We start from the raw sequence: 16626 nt of genomic DNA on the forward strand, positions 1-16626 counted from the left end.
ATGAAAGTCTAAGGGCAGCATGAAAAAAACGCAAACAAAAAAACGCATCTGCGTTTTGTATGCATGCGTTTTAATAAACGCTGATTTTGTTGCATACTATTTAAAAACGCACATAATGAAAGTCAATGGGAACGCAATGTATTGCGATTTGTATGCGTTTTTTTCAAAATAAATTGTTTTGTGATGTATTTCCGCTTTCTGTTGTCTTCCTAGTGATTTGCATAAAACGCAATATAAAAATGCATTTAAAACGCATACAAAATGCACATGCGTTTTGTATATGCGAACCGCAAATGCATAAAAACATACGCAAAACACTAGAAAAATGCATATGCGGGGAAAAAAAAAGCAAACACAAATGCCCTAAAAACGCACACCAAAAAAAAACACACAAAAAATGCACCTGACAGAAAAACGCAACCTTTCACGCTCCGTTATGTGTGCAGCAGCCTCATACAGTAAATGTAAAAGTGGACTAAGGCTGCTTACACACAGGGACGTTACAGGCGCACGTTAGTGCGCCTGTAACGCTCCCCCAACGCACAGCAATGTAACACAAGTGGGCTGTTCACACAGCCCACGTTGCATTACATGTAACGCTGCACGTTCTCCCGAAAGTGCAGCTTGCAACGGCATTAGAGCGGCTTAAAGAGAACCCGAGGTGGGTTTGAAGAATATTATCTGCAGAGGATGGATCTGCCTATACAGCCCAGCCTCTGTTGCTATCCCAAACCCCCCTAAGGTCCCCCTGCACTCTGCAATCCCTCATAAATCACAGCCACGCTGCTGACAAACAGCTTGTCAGAGCTGGCTGTGTTTATCTCTATAGTGTCAGTCTGCTGCTCTCCCCGCCTCCTGCAGAACTCCAGTCCCCGCCTGCATCCCTTCCCTCCCTGCTGATTGGAAGGAAAGGGACGGGGGCAGGGACCGGAGCTATGCAGGAGGCGGGGGAGCAGCTGAGACTGACACTACAGATGTAAATACAGCCTCACAGCACAGCTGTGATTTATGAGGGATTGCAGAGTGCAGGGGGACCTTAGTGGGGTTTGGGATAGCAACAGAGGCTGGGCTGTATAGGCAGATCCAGCCTCTGTATGCAGATAACATTCTTCAAACACACCTCGGGTTCTCTTTAAGCCGCGTTAGACTGTCTGCACATTGGCAGTCATGTTGGGGAGGAGCGGAGAGCGGCCAGGCACATGGCTAATTAATATTCACTGCACGTTGTGACGTGCAGTGTTTACTTCCTGGAGTGGCCGCTCTGTGCGGTGATTGGCCGGCGGGACCATGTGATGCCGCATGCGTCCAAGAGTACGCATCACGGACGCCAGAGTGAGCTGCACAACGCGGCTCACTCTGACGTCCACATAGAAGAGCACCAGGTGTCGCGTTAGGTGCACTTTATGCGACCTTAACGTGGCACCTAACGCAACGTCTTAGTGTGCAAATAGCCTAAAGTGAAAGATCAATGCACATTAGCCCCGACCAATGTCTCATTGCAATTTAGTGTGTATTTGGTCTTGGTTCAAGCTTTTTTACTAACTACAGGGTGGGCCATTTATATGGATACACCTTAATAAAATGGGAATGGTTGGTGATATTAACTTCCTGTTTGTGGCACATTAGTATATGTGGGGGGGGGACTTTTCAAGATAGGTGGTGACCATGGCGGCCATTTTGAATCCAACTTTTGTTTTTTCAATAGGAAGAGGGTCATGTGACACATCAAACTTATTGGGAATTTCACAAGAAAAACAATGGTGTGCTAGGTTTTAACGTATCTGTCTATGCTGTGAAGATGTGATGTGCAGCACCTGAAACTACGGCTACTGGAAGCCTGTGCTAGCATTTCTCCTGCAGTGTTGCTATCAGTATGTGAAGAGTGGGAGAAGAGGGTTGCATTGACAATCCAACACAATGGGCAGCACATTGAACACATTTTAGAAGTGGTCAGAAACTGGTAAATAACTCGTGAAAGAATAATGTTAAGTTAAAACCAAGCAACCAAAAAAATAAAAGTAAAAAAATTGATGGAAATCAAAGTTAACCCATAAGCAAACAACCTTTTATTACTTAAAGAGAATCTGTACTGAAAAAAAGTTCCCCTAGGGGTTACTCACCTCAGTAGGGGGAAACCTCTGAACCCTATCGAGGCTTCCCCCGTCCTCCTGTGTCCCACGGCGGTCTTGCTGCAGCCCACGGAACGCACAGCCGACAATTTGTCAGGCTGTGCAATATTTACCTTTCCTGGTTCCAGCGGGGGAGCTGTTGCGGCTCTTCCCACGGAGACAGGCGAAAATAGCCAATCTCCGTCGGGCCGCTCTACTGTGCAGGCGATCTCCGTGCAGAGAGCGGATACTGCGCCTGCGCTGGAGCCAAGGAGGTAAATATTTACATTGCTGCCGCTCCGGGAGGATTTTCGCAGCCGCCGTGGGGCCGAGGAGGATGGGGGAAGCCTCAAAGGGATCCGGAGACTTCCCTCACCCGAGGTGGGGGGTACTTTTTTCGTTACAGATTTTCTTTAAACATTGAACTGGAAATAAACATATAAAATAAACTGGCAAATACTCACCGTGCTCCCTCCATTGGAGCTCAGCTGGTAGACACTCAGCAGAGGCAGACACACACTCTGAGTGATGCCAGATCCTGCTATGGCTGCCGCCCCCTGTGATGAACAGGAACAGAAAGTGTCAGTCTCCAGGACGGCTTGTCCTATCACCTTCCAGCCATTATATTTACACAGACACATCTCTATTGCAGATTATTTCACTGTCACAGGTCTCCTGTGACTGCTGGCAGTCAAATGAACATATATTCCTGCTCTGATCTGAGGGATCCTGTATAGACTTATGCTGAGGGATGCTGTATATACGCCTGCTCTGAGGGATCCTGTATATATGCCTGCTCTGATCTGAGGGATCTTGTATATACTGCTCTGCGAGATCCTGTATATACGGCTCTGATCCGAGGGGATCCTGTATATACACCTGCTCTGGTCTGATGGATCCTGTATATACGCCAGCTCTGATCTGAGGGATCCTGTATATACTCCTGCTCCGATAGATCCTCTATATACGCCTGCTCTGAGGGATCCTGTATATACGCCTGCTCTGGTCTGAGGCATCCTGTATATACTCCTGCTCTGAGGGATCCTGTATATACGCCTGCTCTGAGGGATCCTGTATATACTCCTGCTCTGAGGGATCCTGTATATACTCCTGCTCTGAGGGATCCTGTATATACTCCTGCTCTGAGGGATCCTGTATATACTCCTGCTCTGAGGGATCCTGTATATACGCCTGCTCTGAGGGATCCTGTATATACGCCTGCTCTGAGGGATCCTGTATATACGCCTGCTCTGATGGATCCTGTATATGCGCCTGCTCTGATGGATCCTGTATATGCGCCTGCTCTGATCTGAGGGATCCTGTATATATGCCTGCTCTGGTCTGAGGGAACCTGTATATACGCCTGCTCTGGTCTGAGGGATCCTGTATATACGCCTGCTCTGGTCTGATGGATCCTGTATATACGCCTGCTCTGATCTGATGGATCCTGTATATGCGCCTGCTCTGATGGATCCTGTATATACGCCTGCTCTGATCTGAGGGATCCTGTATATACGCCTGCTCTGGTCTGAGGGAACCTGTATATACGCCTGCTCTGGTCTGAGGGATCCTGTATATACGCCTGCTCTGGTCTGAGGTAACCTGTATATTCGCCTGCTCTGGTCTGAAGGATCCTGTATATATGCCTGCTCTGGTCTGAGGGAACCTGTATATACGCCTGCTCTGGTCTGAGGGAACCTGTATATACGCCTGCTCTGGTCTGAGGGATCCTGTATATACGCCTGCTCTGGTCTGAGGTAACCTGTATATTCGCCTGCTCTGGTCTGAGGTAACCTGTATATTCGCCTGCTCTGGTCTGAGGGATCCTGTATATACGCCTGCTCTGGTCTGAGGGATCCTGTATATACGCCTGCTCTGAGAGATCCTGTATATATGCCTGCTCTGATCTGAGGGATCCTATATATATATATATACGCCTGCTCTGAGGGATCCGATATATACGCCTGCTCTGATGGATCCTGTATATACGCCTGCTTTGAGAGATCCTGTATATATGCCTGCTCTGAGAGATCCTGTATATACGCCTGCTCTGGTCTGAGGGATCCTGTATATACGCCTGTTCTGAGGGATCCTGTATATACTCCTGCTCCAATAGATCCTGTATATACGCCTGCTCTGAGAGACCCTGTATATACCCCTGCTCTGAGGGATCCTGTATATATACCTGCTCTGAGGGATCCTGTATATTCGCCTGCTCTGAGGGATCCTATATATACGCCTGCTCTGGTCTGAGGGATCCTGTATATACGCCTGCTCTGAGGGATCCTGTATATACTCCTGCTCCCAAACTGTCTGAAAAAGACAAGCCCTATAGGTAAAAATAGGAGGTCGAGGTACACCTTAATAAATAAACCAATTGGTTATATAGCAGCTGCCCATATGTAAGGGTGGGTGTCAGTGGTGCACTCCCCTAGTAGGGGTAGCACTGGCAGCAGCTGTGGGGGTCCTGGCTGATCCCCCCCACCAGACGTAGCAAGGTGGGGTGTAGCTATCCCACAGGTACAAGGAGCTAGTGCACCAGGACAACAGGGGAGGTTAGAGGCTATGAACTAGCTACCTCAGGCCGGATAGTACCGGTCAGGGTAGAGCCCAACAATTCTGTCTGACTCCACTGTGTCCAAGATAATAAGGATGGATGGCAGAGAGCAAAGTAACCACTAGTGCAAAGTGCTGTACAGTTAAAACCTTAATATGAACATATTTCGCCCTCTAACAGGGCTTCCTCAGAAGGTGCTATACAAAATATGTACAATATTTACAACATTGGTGAGTAAAATATCTACACAGAGCCCCCCATCATCAACCCTCAAAGCTTAAATCAAAGCTGGGTATGCCTGGTCAGGCAGCTGTTTAAATACTTGGTAGAACAGGAAATGAGTACCGCCCTACTAGTGGGGCGTGTCCCCCATCCAATGGCCACAACACAACAGCGATATCCCAAAGTGGTGGTCCAGATGGTACCTGTCAGTGCCCACTCGCTGTGGGTGAAGATGCTGTGGCCAGTGTCCTCTAACATCACCCCGATCGCCCCCAATCCGCCTCACCTAGCTCCAAGAATTGGCGTTGGAGTGTGGTGTGTACGTCACAGCCACCCGCTTCCACCTAGCGTGTATGTCCGCCATCAGGCGTTGGCATGGTAACGGATTCCGTACGGAACCTCCGTCACATCCGGCTATAGGCCTGTTGCCGGGGCGACGGGACGCCACCCTGCTATTAGCTCGCTCGCAAGGGGCAGCGTGCGAGCCCGCCTCCAGTAGACAGTGCACGGGGGAGGTATAGTTGTCATGGTGACATGACGCGCACCTGGCGGTGGCTAAACCGAGGGGCGGCGCGCAGTCGAGGCACATGTGTATTCCCCAAGAATAACAAGCACAGTGGCATGTAATGTATCTTGCATCATGCGTCCAGCAAGATGTGGGCATCAGACATAGTGTCACGCCCCTTGGGGGGCGCGGATCATGCAACGCAACTACCACATATGAATAATTGCATGGAGGTATATGAGGGGAAGGGGGCGGGGGAAACCAGAGGAGGAGGGGGAGATACACAGAGAGGCTGTTCCACCAGAAAACAGTAGGGGAGAAAAACAGAGGGCTAGACGGAATATGGACAAACCACATACATTAAGAGACACATGTAAGATGGTCAATAAACCAACTAGAACACAGTGTTGCTGACATGACTACCCCCATTTATGTCCCATATGTGCATGCTTAGTACGCACTCGGGGGGGGGGAACAAGGGGTACACCTACGTGTGTTAAAGAAAACATGCTAAATTAAAATCTTCATTTAACCCCTTTGGGGCAATGGTCTCCAGACGAAATATCCACTCAGATTCGATCTGTGTCAATTTACGGTCAAAGTTACCGCCCCTCTTGTCCTTTTTCCAACATTGAATACCCCAAAATGAAATGTCAAAGCGACGGCCACTATGACACTCATTCATGTGTCTAGCAATTGGGGTACTGCTTTATGTGTGATGTTACCCACATGTTCAAGCACCCTTTCCTTGAATTGTCTCGTAGTTTTACCTACGTACCAAAGATTGCACCGGCATTTAGCTCCATACACTACTCCACGTGTCTCGCAGTTGATGAATGATTTGATTTCAAAAGTCCTACCACTATGTGGAGCTGTGAAGTTTTTTACCGTAGGTATATATTTGCATGCCTTGCACCGGCCACATCTAAAAGACCCCATAGGTTTGGGGGGGTAACCATGTGTTGATAGGTGTAGAGACATTAGAAAAGGTGCTTTGTACAAGCATGTCTCTAAGGTTTGCCGACCTTCTATATGTAATAGCTGGAAGAGGAGGCAGATGTTTAATGAGGTCCTTATCTTTTTGTAAGATGGGCCAGTAATGTTTAATGATGTCGAATACTGCATGAGAGTGTTCGGTAAAGGTGCCAATCAACCTGGGTGTGTTCACCTGTCGTACAACGCTGGAAGTGCCAGACCTGGCACCATGCATTGATCTCTTGCTATCACCCAGTGTCTCAGTCCTAGGTGTTTGCAGTGCTCTTCTATATGCAGTGTCAATCACCTGATCGGGAAAGCCACGTTGTCTAAAGCGTTTATATAGAAGGTTACATTCCTTTTTGAAAGCACACTCGGTTGAACAGTTTCTCCTAGCCCGTAGGAACTGGCCCACCGGTATACTTCGTCGTAAAGAGCTAGGATGGGAGCTTTCCCATTTTAACAATGCATTGGTTGAGGTTGGTTTCCGATAGATTTCTGTTTCGATTCGTCCATTGTCATTAATGGTTATTTTGAGATCAAGGAAATTAATCGTTTTTTGATGGATCTCATAGGTGAATTTCATCCCTATTTGGTTGTCATTCAGGATGCTTACAAAATCCTGGAAACCGGAAACGGGCCCTTCCCAAAGTATCAACACATCGTCGATAAACCTGCCCCAATACAAAATATGGGACGTGAAGAATGACAGATCCTCTGTGAATACAATGCGGTCCTCCCACCAACCCAGGACCAGATTAGCATAGGACGGCGCGCACGCCGTTCCCATTGCACTGCCCCTGAGTTGGTGGTAAAGGCGCCCCCCAAACATAAAGACTGTGTTATCTTGGACACAGTGGAGTCAGGCAGAATTGTTGGGCTCTACCCTGACCGGTGCTATCCGGCCTGAGGTAGCTAGTTCATAGCCTCTAACCTCCCCTGTTGTCCTGGTGCACTAGCTCCTTGTACCTGTGGGATAGCTACACCCCACCTTGCTACATCTGGTGGGGGGGGGATCAGCCAGGACCCCCACAGCTGCTGCCAGTGCTACCCCTACTAGGGGAGTGCACCACTGACACCCACCCTTACATATGGGCAGCTGCTATATAACCAATTGGTTTATTTATTGAGGTGTACCTCGACCTCCTATTTTTACCTATAGGGCTTGTCTTTTTCAGACAGTTTGTGTGTATATATAATTCCCTGGTAATTTGCCTTTCGGCTAGTGTGTGATATTCAATTGTACTAGGTGTGCCGAACACCCTTACTATAGTGGTATGGCCTACTTATCTGAAGGTCTACCATCCATCGAGTCCCTTATTGAAGAGGCCAAGGAGACCTTTCAGTTTAGGGCTGATGGGGATGCGGGCGAATCAGATCAAGAGCACAATGACACTGATATAGAACCTGTTTTTGCAGACATATTTAAAACCTATAAAGATTTCACACGCTCTTCTTGGGAAGCGGCTTCCTTCAAAATTTATTTGAAGGAACAGATTACGGTCAGGGGGCTGCGGAGACATGGGGGAGGGAACAACTGACCTGCTGAGTTTTGGCCAATGTAAAGAGCAGGTGAAGGGCTGCTTCACAGAAATGGAGGTTCTGCTTGACCCGCAGGCTGACCTCCAGAGCACTGAAGAGCATGGGAAGCACAGGCAGCGTCCTGATCACCTGCAGCCACTGGTCTCCATCCTCATCAGCCTGGCATAGCTCCTTGGCCAAATGTAGTGCCAGGACACAGACCTTCAAAAAGGGCAAAACAAAATCAGTTATCAATAGTTATTACCAATGCTGCACAGACCAGCGATATTTCTCCCCAGAAATTAAACTAGCCAGGTGGAGCAACCGGCTAAAAGAGCCTGGGGAGAACAGTGTGTATATGTGTGATAAATGCTATTAAGGCTTTGATACAAACGATAAAGAGATATAGAGCATCTAAAGTAAAACCCTTCTGTAGTGAGGATCAGTATCAATGAGAGGCATGTCACAGGCTTGGGCAATTAGCTACAGTATTGAAACCCTTTTTGTCTGGTCATTTGATCTCTGGCTAACAGCATTTTTGTGGTTATTTGACCTGAGGAAGCAGACATGGTCTGACCCTACCGTGTGCAATAAACTTTTGATTGAATACCAAGTCATAGGACATGCAGCAGCTGCATTTGACTGGTCCATTTGAAAGCAGCATCAGTTTACATCAACTCTGAATAAGATCTCATCCACTATCCCTAGTGGAAAGTATGGTTAGTGTTCAAAAGGTACAGGACAAAGAAACAACTAATTCCAGCAGTCTGCTGCTGAGGCAGTGCAGGGGGTGCTAGAATGCCTTCATCATAGTCAAAAGTGCTTTAATCTCCTGGGCGATAATCCCGAGCTGAGCTCGGGGTATGTCACGCAGGAGGATTTCTCAGGCCCTGGTGGGCCGATTTGCATAATTTTTTTTTGTTACACGCAGCTAGCACTTTGCTAGCTGCGTGTAACGTCCAATCGCCGCCACTCGCCGCCGACCCGCTGCTACCCGCCGTGCCGCGCGGCCCCCCCACCCCTTGCACAGCCTGGCCAATCAATGGCGATCGGAGGGGGTGGGGGGATGCCGCTGCACAGCGGCTATCATGTAGCTAGCGCTAGGCTAGCTACATGATTTAAAAAAAAAAAAAAAAAAAGTGCTGCGCCCCCTCCTGGGCGATGTAATTGTATCGCCCAGAGGGTTAAGAGATCTACAATTAAAGGGAACCTAAACTGAGAAGGATATGGATTTTTCCGTTTAATATAATACCAGTTGCCTGACTCACCTACTGATCCTGTGTCTCTAATACTTTTAGCCACAGCCCCTCAACAAGCATGCAGATCAGGTGCTCTGACTGAAGTCAGACTGGATTAGCTGCATGCTTGTTACATGTGTGTGATTCAGCCACTACTGCAGCCAAAGAGATCAGCAGGACTGACAAGTAACTGGTATTGTTTAAAAGCAAACACCCATATCCCTTTCAGTTAAGGTTCCATTTAAAGTGCAACTAAACTCAGAACTTCCTCCCTGCTCTAAAAGATTAACCACAGCATAATAGGAGAAAAAAAAATCTTCATTACAATTTATGGAAATCCCAAAAAAAAATATGAAATTTTTACTTGGTTTCACCAGTAAAAGAGGTTAGGTGCACTAAAATCCCCAGCAGACCACGAGTAGTGCTCCCTCCTTTTAACCACTTCCCGACCGCCCACTACACAGGGGCGGCGGGGAAGTGGAGCCCTTCAGGACGGCCTCACCCACAGAGGCGGCGGTCCATTTAAGGGCATGGGTGGAGCGATCGCGTCATCCGTGACGCGATCCTCCGCCGGCGCCTGTCACCGCTCGCTCGCCGCAACATCCCGCCGGCTATACGGAAGCGCCGGCGGGATGTTAACCCCGCGATCGCCGCATACAAAGTGTATAATACACTTTGTAATGTTTACAAAGTGTATTATACAGGCTGCCTCCTGCCCTGGTGGTCCCAGTGTCCGAGGGACCACCAGGGCAGGCTGCAGCCACCCTAGTCTGCACCCAAGCACACTGATTTCTCCCCCCCTGCCCCAGATCGCCCACAGCACCCATCAGACCCCCCCCCTGCCCACCCCCCAGACCCCTGTTTGCACCCAATCACCCCCCTAATCACCCATCAATCACTCCCTGTCACTATCTGTCAACGCTATTTTTTTTTTTATCCCCCCCCCTGCTCCCTGCCCCCTCCTGATCACCCCCCACCCCTCAGATTCTCCCCAGACCCCCCCCCCAGACCACCCCCCCCCTGTTTACTGTATGCATCTATCCCCCTGATCACCTGTCAATCACCTGTCAATCACCCGTCAATCACCCATCAATCACCCGTCAATCACCCCCTGTCACTGCCACCCATCAATCAGCCCCTAACCTGCCCCTTGCGGGCAATCTGATCACCCCCCCACACCAATAGATCGCCCACAGATCCGACATCAGATCACCTCCCAAATCCATTGTTTACATCTATTCTCTCCTCTAAACACCCACTAATTACCCATCAATCACCCATCAATCACCCCCTATCACCACCTGTCACTTTTACCTATCAGATCAGACCCTAATCTGCCCCTTGCGGGCACCCAATCACCCGCCCACACGCTCAGATTGCCCTCTGACCCCCCCTTATCAATTCACCAGTGCATTAATTACATCTGTTCTTCCCTGTAATAACCCACTGATCACCTGTCAATCACCTGCCAATCACCTATCACCCATCAATCACCCCCTGTCACTGCCACCCATCAATCAGCCCCTAACCTGCCCCTTGCGGGCAATCTGATCACCCACCCACACCATTAGATCGCCCGCAAACCCGCCGTCAGATTACCTCCCAAATGTATCGTTTACATCTGTTATCTTCTCTAAACACCCACTAATTACCCATCAATCACCCATCAATCACCCCCTATCACCACCTGTCACTGTTACCTATCAGATCAGACCCTAATCTGCCCCTTGCGGGCACCCAATCACCCGCCCACACGCTCAGATTGCCCTCAGACCCCCCCCCCCCTTATCAATTCGCCAGTGCATTAATTACATCTGTCCTTCCCTGTAATAACCCACTGATCACCTGTCAATCACCTGCCAATCACCTATCACCCATCAATCACCCCCTGTCACCCCCTGTCACTGCCACCCATCAATCAGCCCCTAACCTGCCCCTTGCGGGCAATCTGATCACCCACCCACACCATTAGATCGCCCGCAAACCCGCCGTCAGATTACCTCCCAAATGTATCGTTTACATCTGTTATCTTCTCTAAACACCCACTAATTACCCATCAATCACCCCCTATCACCACCTGTTACTGTTACCTATCAGATCAGACCCTAATCTGCCCCTTGCGGGCACCCAATCACCCGCCCACACGCTCAGATTGCCCTCAGACCCCCCCCCCCTTATCAATTCGCCAGTGCATTAATTACATCTGTCCTTCCCTGTAATAACCCACTGATCACCTGTCAATCACCTGCCAATCACCTATCACCCATCAATCACCCCCTGTCACTGCCACCCATCAATCAGCCCCTAACCTGCCCCTTGCGGGCAATCTGATCACCCACCCACACCAATAGATCGCCCGCAGATCCGACATCAGATCACCACCCAAGCGCAGTGTTTCCATCTATTCTCTCCTCTAAACACCCACTAATTACCCATCAATCAACCATCAATCACTCCCTATCACCACCTGTCACTGTTACCTATCAGATCAGACCCTAATCTGCCCCTTGCGGGCACCCAATCGCCCGCCTACACGCTCAGATTGCCCTCAGACCCCCCCTTATCAATTCGCCAGTGCAATATTTACATCTGTTCTCCCCTGTAATAACCCACTGATTACCTGTCAATCACCTATCAATCACCCCCTGTCACTGCCACCCATCAATCACCCCCTGTCACTGCCACCCATCAATCACCCGCTGTCACTGCCACCCATCAATCAGCCCCTAACCTGCCCCTTGCGGGCAAACTGATTACCCACCCACACCAATAGATCGCCCGCAGATCCGACATCAGATCACCACCCAAGCGCAGTGTTTCCATCTATTCTCTACCCTAAACACCCACTAATTACCCATCAATCACCCCCTGTCACTGCTACCTATCAGATTAGACCCCTATCTGCCCCTAGGGCACTCAATCACCCGCCCACACCCTCAGAATGCCCTCAGACCCCAGCCCTGATCACCTCGCCAGTGCATTGCTTGCATCTATTCCCCCCTCTAATCACACCTTGAGACACCCATCAATCACCTCCTGTCACCCCCTAGCACACCTACCCATCAGATCAGGCCCCAATTTGCCCCGTGTGGGCTCCTGATCACTCGGCCAAACCCTCAGACCCCCTTCCGATCACCTCCCCAGTGCATGGATTGCATCTATTTTCCCCTCTAACCACCCCCTGAGACACCCATCAATCACCTCCTGTCACCCCCCTAGCACTCCTATCCATCAGATCAGGCCCAATACAACCTGTCATCTAAAAGGCCACCCTGCTTATGACCGGTTCCACAAAATTCGCCCCCTCATAGACCACCTGTCATCAAAATTTGCAGATGCTTATACCCCTGAACAGTCATTTTGAGACATTTGGTTTCCAGACTACTCACGGTTTTGGGCCTGTAAAATGCCAGGGCGGTATAGGAACCCCACAAGTGACCCCATTTTAGAAAAAAAAGACACCCCAAGGTATTATGTTAGGTGTATGACGAGTTCATAGAAGATTTTATTTTTTGTCAAAAGTTAGCGGAAATTAATTTTTATTGTTTTTTTTTCACAAAGTGTCATTTTTCACTAACTTGTGACAAAAAATAAAATCTTCTATGAACTCGCCATATACCTAACGGAATACCTTGGGGTGTCTTCTTTCTAAAATGGGGTCACTTGTGGGGTTCCTATACTGCCCTGGCATTTTAGGGGCCCTAAACCGCGAGGAGTAGTCTAGAAAACAAATGCTTCAAAATGACCTGTGAATAGGACGTTGGGCCCCTTAGCGCACCTAGGCTGCAAAAAAGTGTCACACATGTGGTACCACCGTACTCAGGAAAAGTAGTATAATGTGTTTTGGGGTGTATTTTTACACATACCCATGCTGGGTGGGAGAAATTTCTATGTAAATGGACAATTGTGTGTAAAAAAATCAAACAATTGTCATTTACAGAGATATTTCTCCCACTTAGCATGGGTATGTGTAAAAATACACCCCAAAACGCATTATACTACTTCTCCTGAGTACAGCGGTACCACATGTGTGGCACTTTTTTACAGCCTAAGTACGCTAAGGGGCCCAAAGTCCAATGAGTACCTTTAGGATTTCACAGGTCATTTTGCGACATTTGGTTTCAAGACTACTCCTCACGGTTTAGGGCCCCTAAAATGCCAGGGCAGTATAGGAACCCCACAAATGACCCCATTCTAGAAAGAAGACACCCAAAGGTATTCCGTACGGAGTATGGTGAGTTCATAGAAGATTTTATTTTTTGTCACAAGTTAGCGGAAAATGACACTTTGTGAAAAAAAAACTATTAAAATCAATTTCCGCTAACTTGTGACAAAATAATAAAAACTTCTATGAACTCACCATACTCCTAACGGAATACCTTGGGGTGTCTTCTTTCTAAAATGGGGTCATTAGTGGGGTTCCTATACTGCCCTGGCATTTTAGGGGCCCTAAACCGTGAGGAGTAGTCTTGAAACAAAAATGACCTGTGAAATCCTAAAGGTACTCATTGGACTTTGGGCCCCTTAGTGCAGTTAGGGTGCAAAAAAGTGCCACACATGTGGTATCGCCGTACTCGGGAGAAGTAGTACAATGTGTTTTGGGGTGTATTTTTACACATACCCATGCTGGGTGGGAGAAATACCTCTGTAAATGACAATCTTTTGATTTTTTTACACACAATTGTCCATTTACAGAGGTATTTCTCCCACCCAGCATGGGTATGTGTAAAAATACACCCCAAAACACATTGTACTACTTCTCCCGAGTATGGCGATACCACATGTGTGGCACTTTTTTGCACCCTAACTGCGCTAAAGGGCCCAAAGTCCAATGAGTACCTTTAGGATTTCACAGGTCATTTTGAGAAATTTCGTTTCAAGACTACTCCTCACGGTTTAGGGCCCCTAAAATGCCAGGGCAGTATAGGAACCCCACAAATGACCCCATTTTAGAAAGAAGACACCCCAAGGTATTCCGTTAGGAGTATGGTGAGTTCATAGAAGATTTTATTTTTTGTCAAAAGTTAGCGGAAATTGATTTTAATTGTGTTTTTTCACAAAGTGTCATTTTCCGCTAACTTGTGACAAAAAATAAAATCTTCTATGAACTCGCCATACTCCTAACGGAATACCTTGGGGTGTCTTCTTTCTAAAATGGGGTCATTTGTGGGGTTCCTATACTGCCCTGGCATTTTAGGGGCCCTAAACCGTGAGGAGTAGTCTTGAAACGAAATTTCTCAAAATGACCTGTGAAATCCTAAAGGTACTCATTGGACTTTGGGCCCTTTAGCGCAGTTAGGGTGCAAAAAAGTGCCACACATGTGGTATCGCCGTACTCAGGAGAAGTAGTATAATGTGTTTTGTGGTGTATTTTTACACATACCCATGCTGAGTGGGAGAAATATCTCTGTAAATGGACAATTGTGTGTAAAAAAAATTAACAAATTGTCATTTACAGAGATATTTCTCCCACCCAGCATGGGTATGTGTAAAAATACACCCCAAAACACATTACACTACTTCTCCTGAGTACGGCAATACCACATGTGTGGCACTTTTTTGCAGCCTAACTGCGCTAAGGGGTCCAAAGTCCAATGAGCACCTTTAGGCTTTACAGGGGTGCTTACAATTTAGCACCCCCCAAAATGTCAGGACAGTAAACACACCCCACAAATGACCCCATTTTGGAAAGTAGACCCTTCAAGGTATTCAGAGAGGGGTATGGTGAGTCCGTGGCAGATTTCATTTTTTTTTGGTGCAAGTTAGAAGAAATGGAAACTTTTTTTTTTTTTTTTTTTCCTCACAAAGTGTCATTTTCCGCTTACTTGTGACAAAAAATAATATCTTCTATGAACTCACTATGCCTCTCAGTGAATACTTTGGGATGTCTTCTTTCCAAAATGGGGTCATTTGGGGGGTATTTATACTATCCTGGAATTCTAGCCCCTCATGAAACATGACAGGGGGTCAGAAAAGTCATAGATGCTTGAAAATGGGAAAATTCACTTTTTGCACCATAGTTTGTAAACGCTATAACTTTTACCCAAACCAATAAATATACGCTGAATGGGTTTTTTTTTATCAAAAACATGTTTGTCCACATTTTTCGCGCTGCATGTATACAGAAATTTTACTTTATTTGAAAACTGTCAGCACAGAAAGTTAAAAAAATCATTTTTTTGCCAAAATTCATGTCTTTTTTGCTGAATATAATAAAAAGTAAAAATCGCAGGAGCAATTAAATAGCACCAAAAGAAAGCTTTATTAGTGACAAGAAAAGGAGCCAAAATTCATTTAGGTGGTAGGTTGTATGAGCGAGCAATAAACCGTGAAAGCTGCAGTGGTCTGAATGGAAAAAAAGTGGCCGGTCCTTAAGGGGTAGAAAGCCCTAGGTCCTCAAGTGGTTAAACAAACAGTCCAATCCTCAAATAGAAACAGCGGAGGGCATATTCAAGCTTCTAATTAAAATGCATTTTGGCACAAAAAATGACTATACAATCACTCATATTGGATGAGCCAGGTCACCAGTTTTTATTGACATTTTTTTGTACCAGAATGCATTTTAAGTGAATTTGAATGTGCATTCCGCTGTTTCTATTTGAGGCTTTAACTTGGTATCACATTCCTGGGAGCACTGAAAGAGTTAAGCTTCAGTGTTCACTTATGAGCACAGAGCCACAGCACAGCTCACAGGCTCTGATTCACAGCTGCTGATAACATCTAATTGGACACTTTGAGCTACCTAACCAGGCACAGAACACAGAGCAGTGACTTTCTTAAAGAGACTCTGCAACAAAATTTTCAGCCTTATTTCTTCTATCCTATAAGTTCCTATACCTGTTCTAATGTGGTCTGGATTACTGCAGCCTTTTCTAATTGCACTGTCTCTGTAATTGTAATAGATCTATTCTTTTCTGGTCAAGCCTTGTCGAGACAAAGAGGAATGCACGCTCTCTACTGTGATAGGGAGAAGTTATGCATGCCCCCTGCACGCCACCTGCAGGCTCTCCTGTATGTGTATGAGTCACAGGCTGTCTTTGCTCGCAGCCAGCATCTCTGCAAGGCTCGTGGAGCTGAGACATTTCAATTAGCTGTGAGTGCAGAGAAATCAATGCAGAGCTCAGACAAGCAGCTAAAGAAACATGTGGGAGCAATATTCCTGCAATCAAGTCACATTTGAGAGGAGCTTCTGCAAACGGGCACCTGCTCTGATGATTTATTTCCTGTTTGGCGGCCATCTTCATTGTTTACAAAAACAATGAATAAAACCGTGATTTTATCACCAGGAAAGCAGCAGGAACGTAAAAATGTCACAGAGGGGGCTAGGAGAAGACAACAAACAGGCTGGTACGTTTATATATATAAGATTTTCACAGTACAGATTCTCTTTAAGGGACGATTACAATCTATTTTTACTCATCTGGGGCTTCTTCCTGCCCTTAGCAGCCGTTCCCGTCCCTCACCGCAGCTCTGGTCCTGCTCTGTGACCCACCAGCAGCC

At 47.2% G+C, this 16626-nt stretch overlaps 1 protein-coding gene across 2 annotated transcripts in view; it reads right to left on the minus strand.

Annotated features, from left to right (window-relative positions):
* Nucleotides 1-16626, minus strand: part of NUP188 (nucleoporin 188) — a 132201-nt gene that overhangs the window by 19683 nt on the left and 95892 nt on the right. For both annotated transcript variants that reach the window (XM_068248499.1, XM_068248498.1), the window contains exons 35-36: nt 7910-8110; nt 2573-2665 (exon numbers count right to left, since the gene is read on the minus strand). In XM_068248499.1, the coding sequence (XP_068104600.1) occupies nt 2573-2665; nt 7910-8110 (294 nt within the window). The remainder of the gene's footprint in view (nt 1-2572; nt 2666-7909; nt 8111-16626) is intronic.

The sequence above is a fragment of the Hyperolius riggenbachi genome, chromosome 8, assembly GCF_040937935.1.
Source record: "Hyperolius riggenbachi isolate aHypRig1 chromosome 8, aHypRig1.pri, whole genome shotgun sequence".
Lineage (NCBI taxonomy): Eukaryota > Metazoa > Chordata > Amphibia > Anura > Hyperoliidae > Hyperolius > Hyperolius riggenbachi.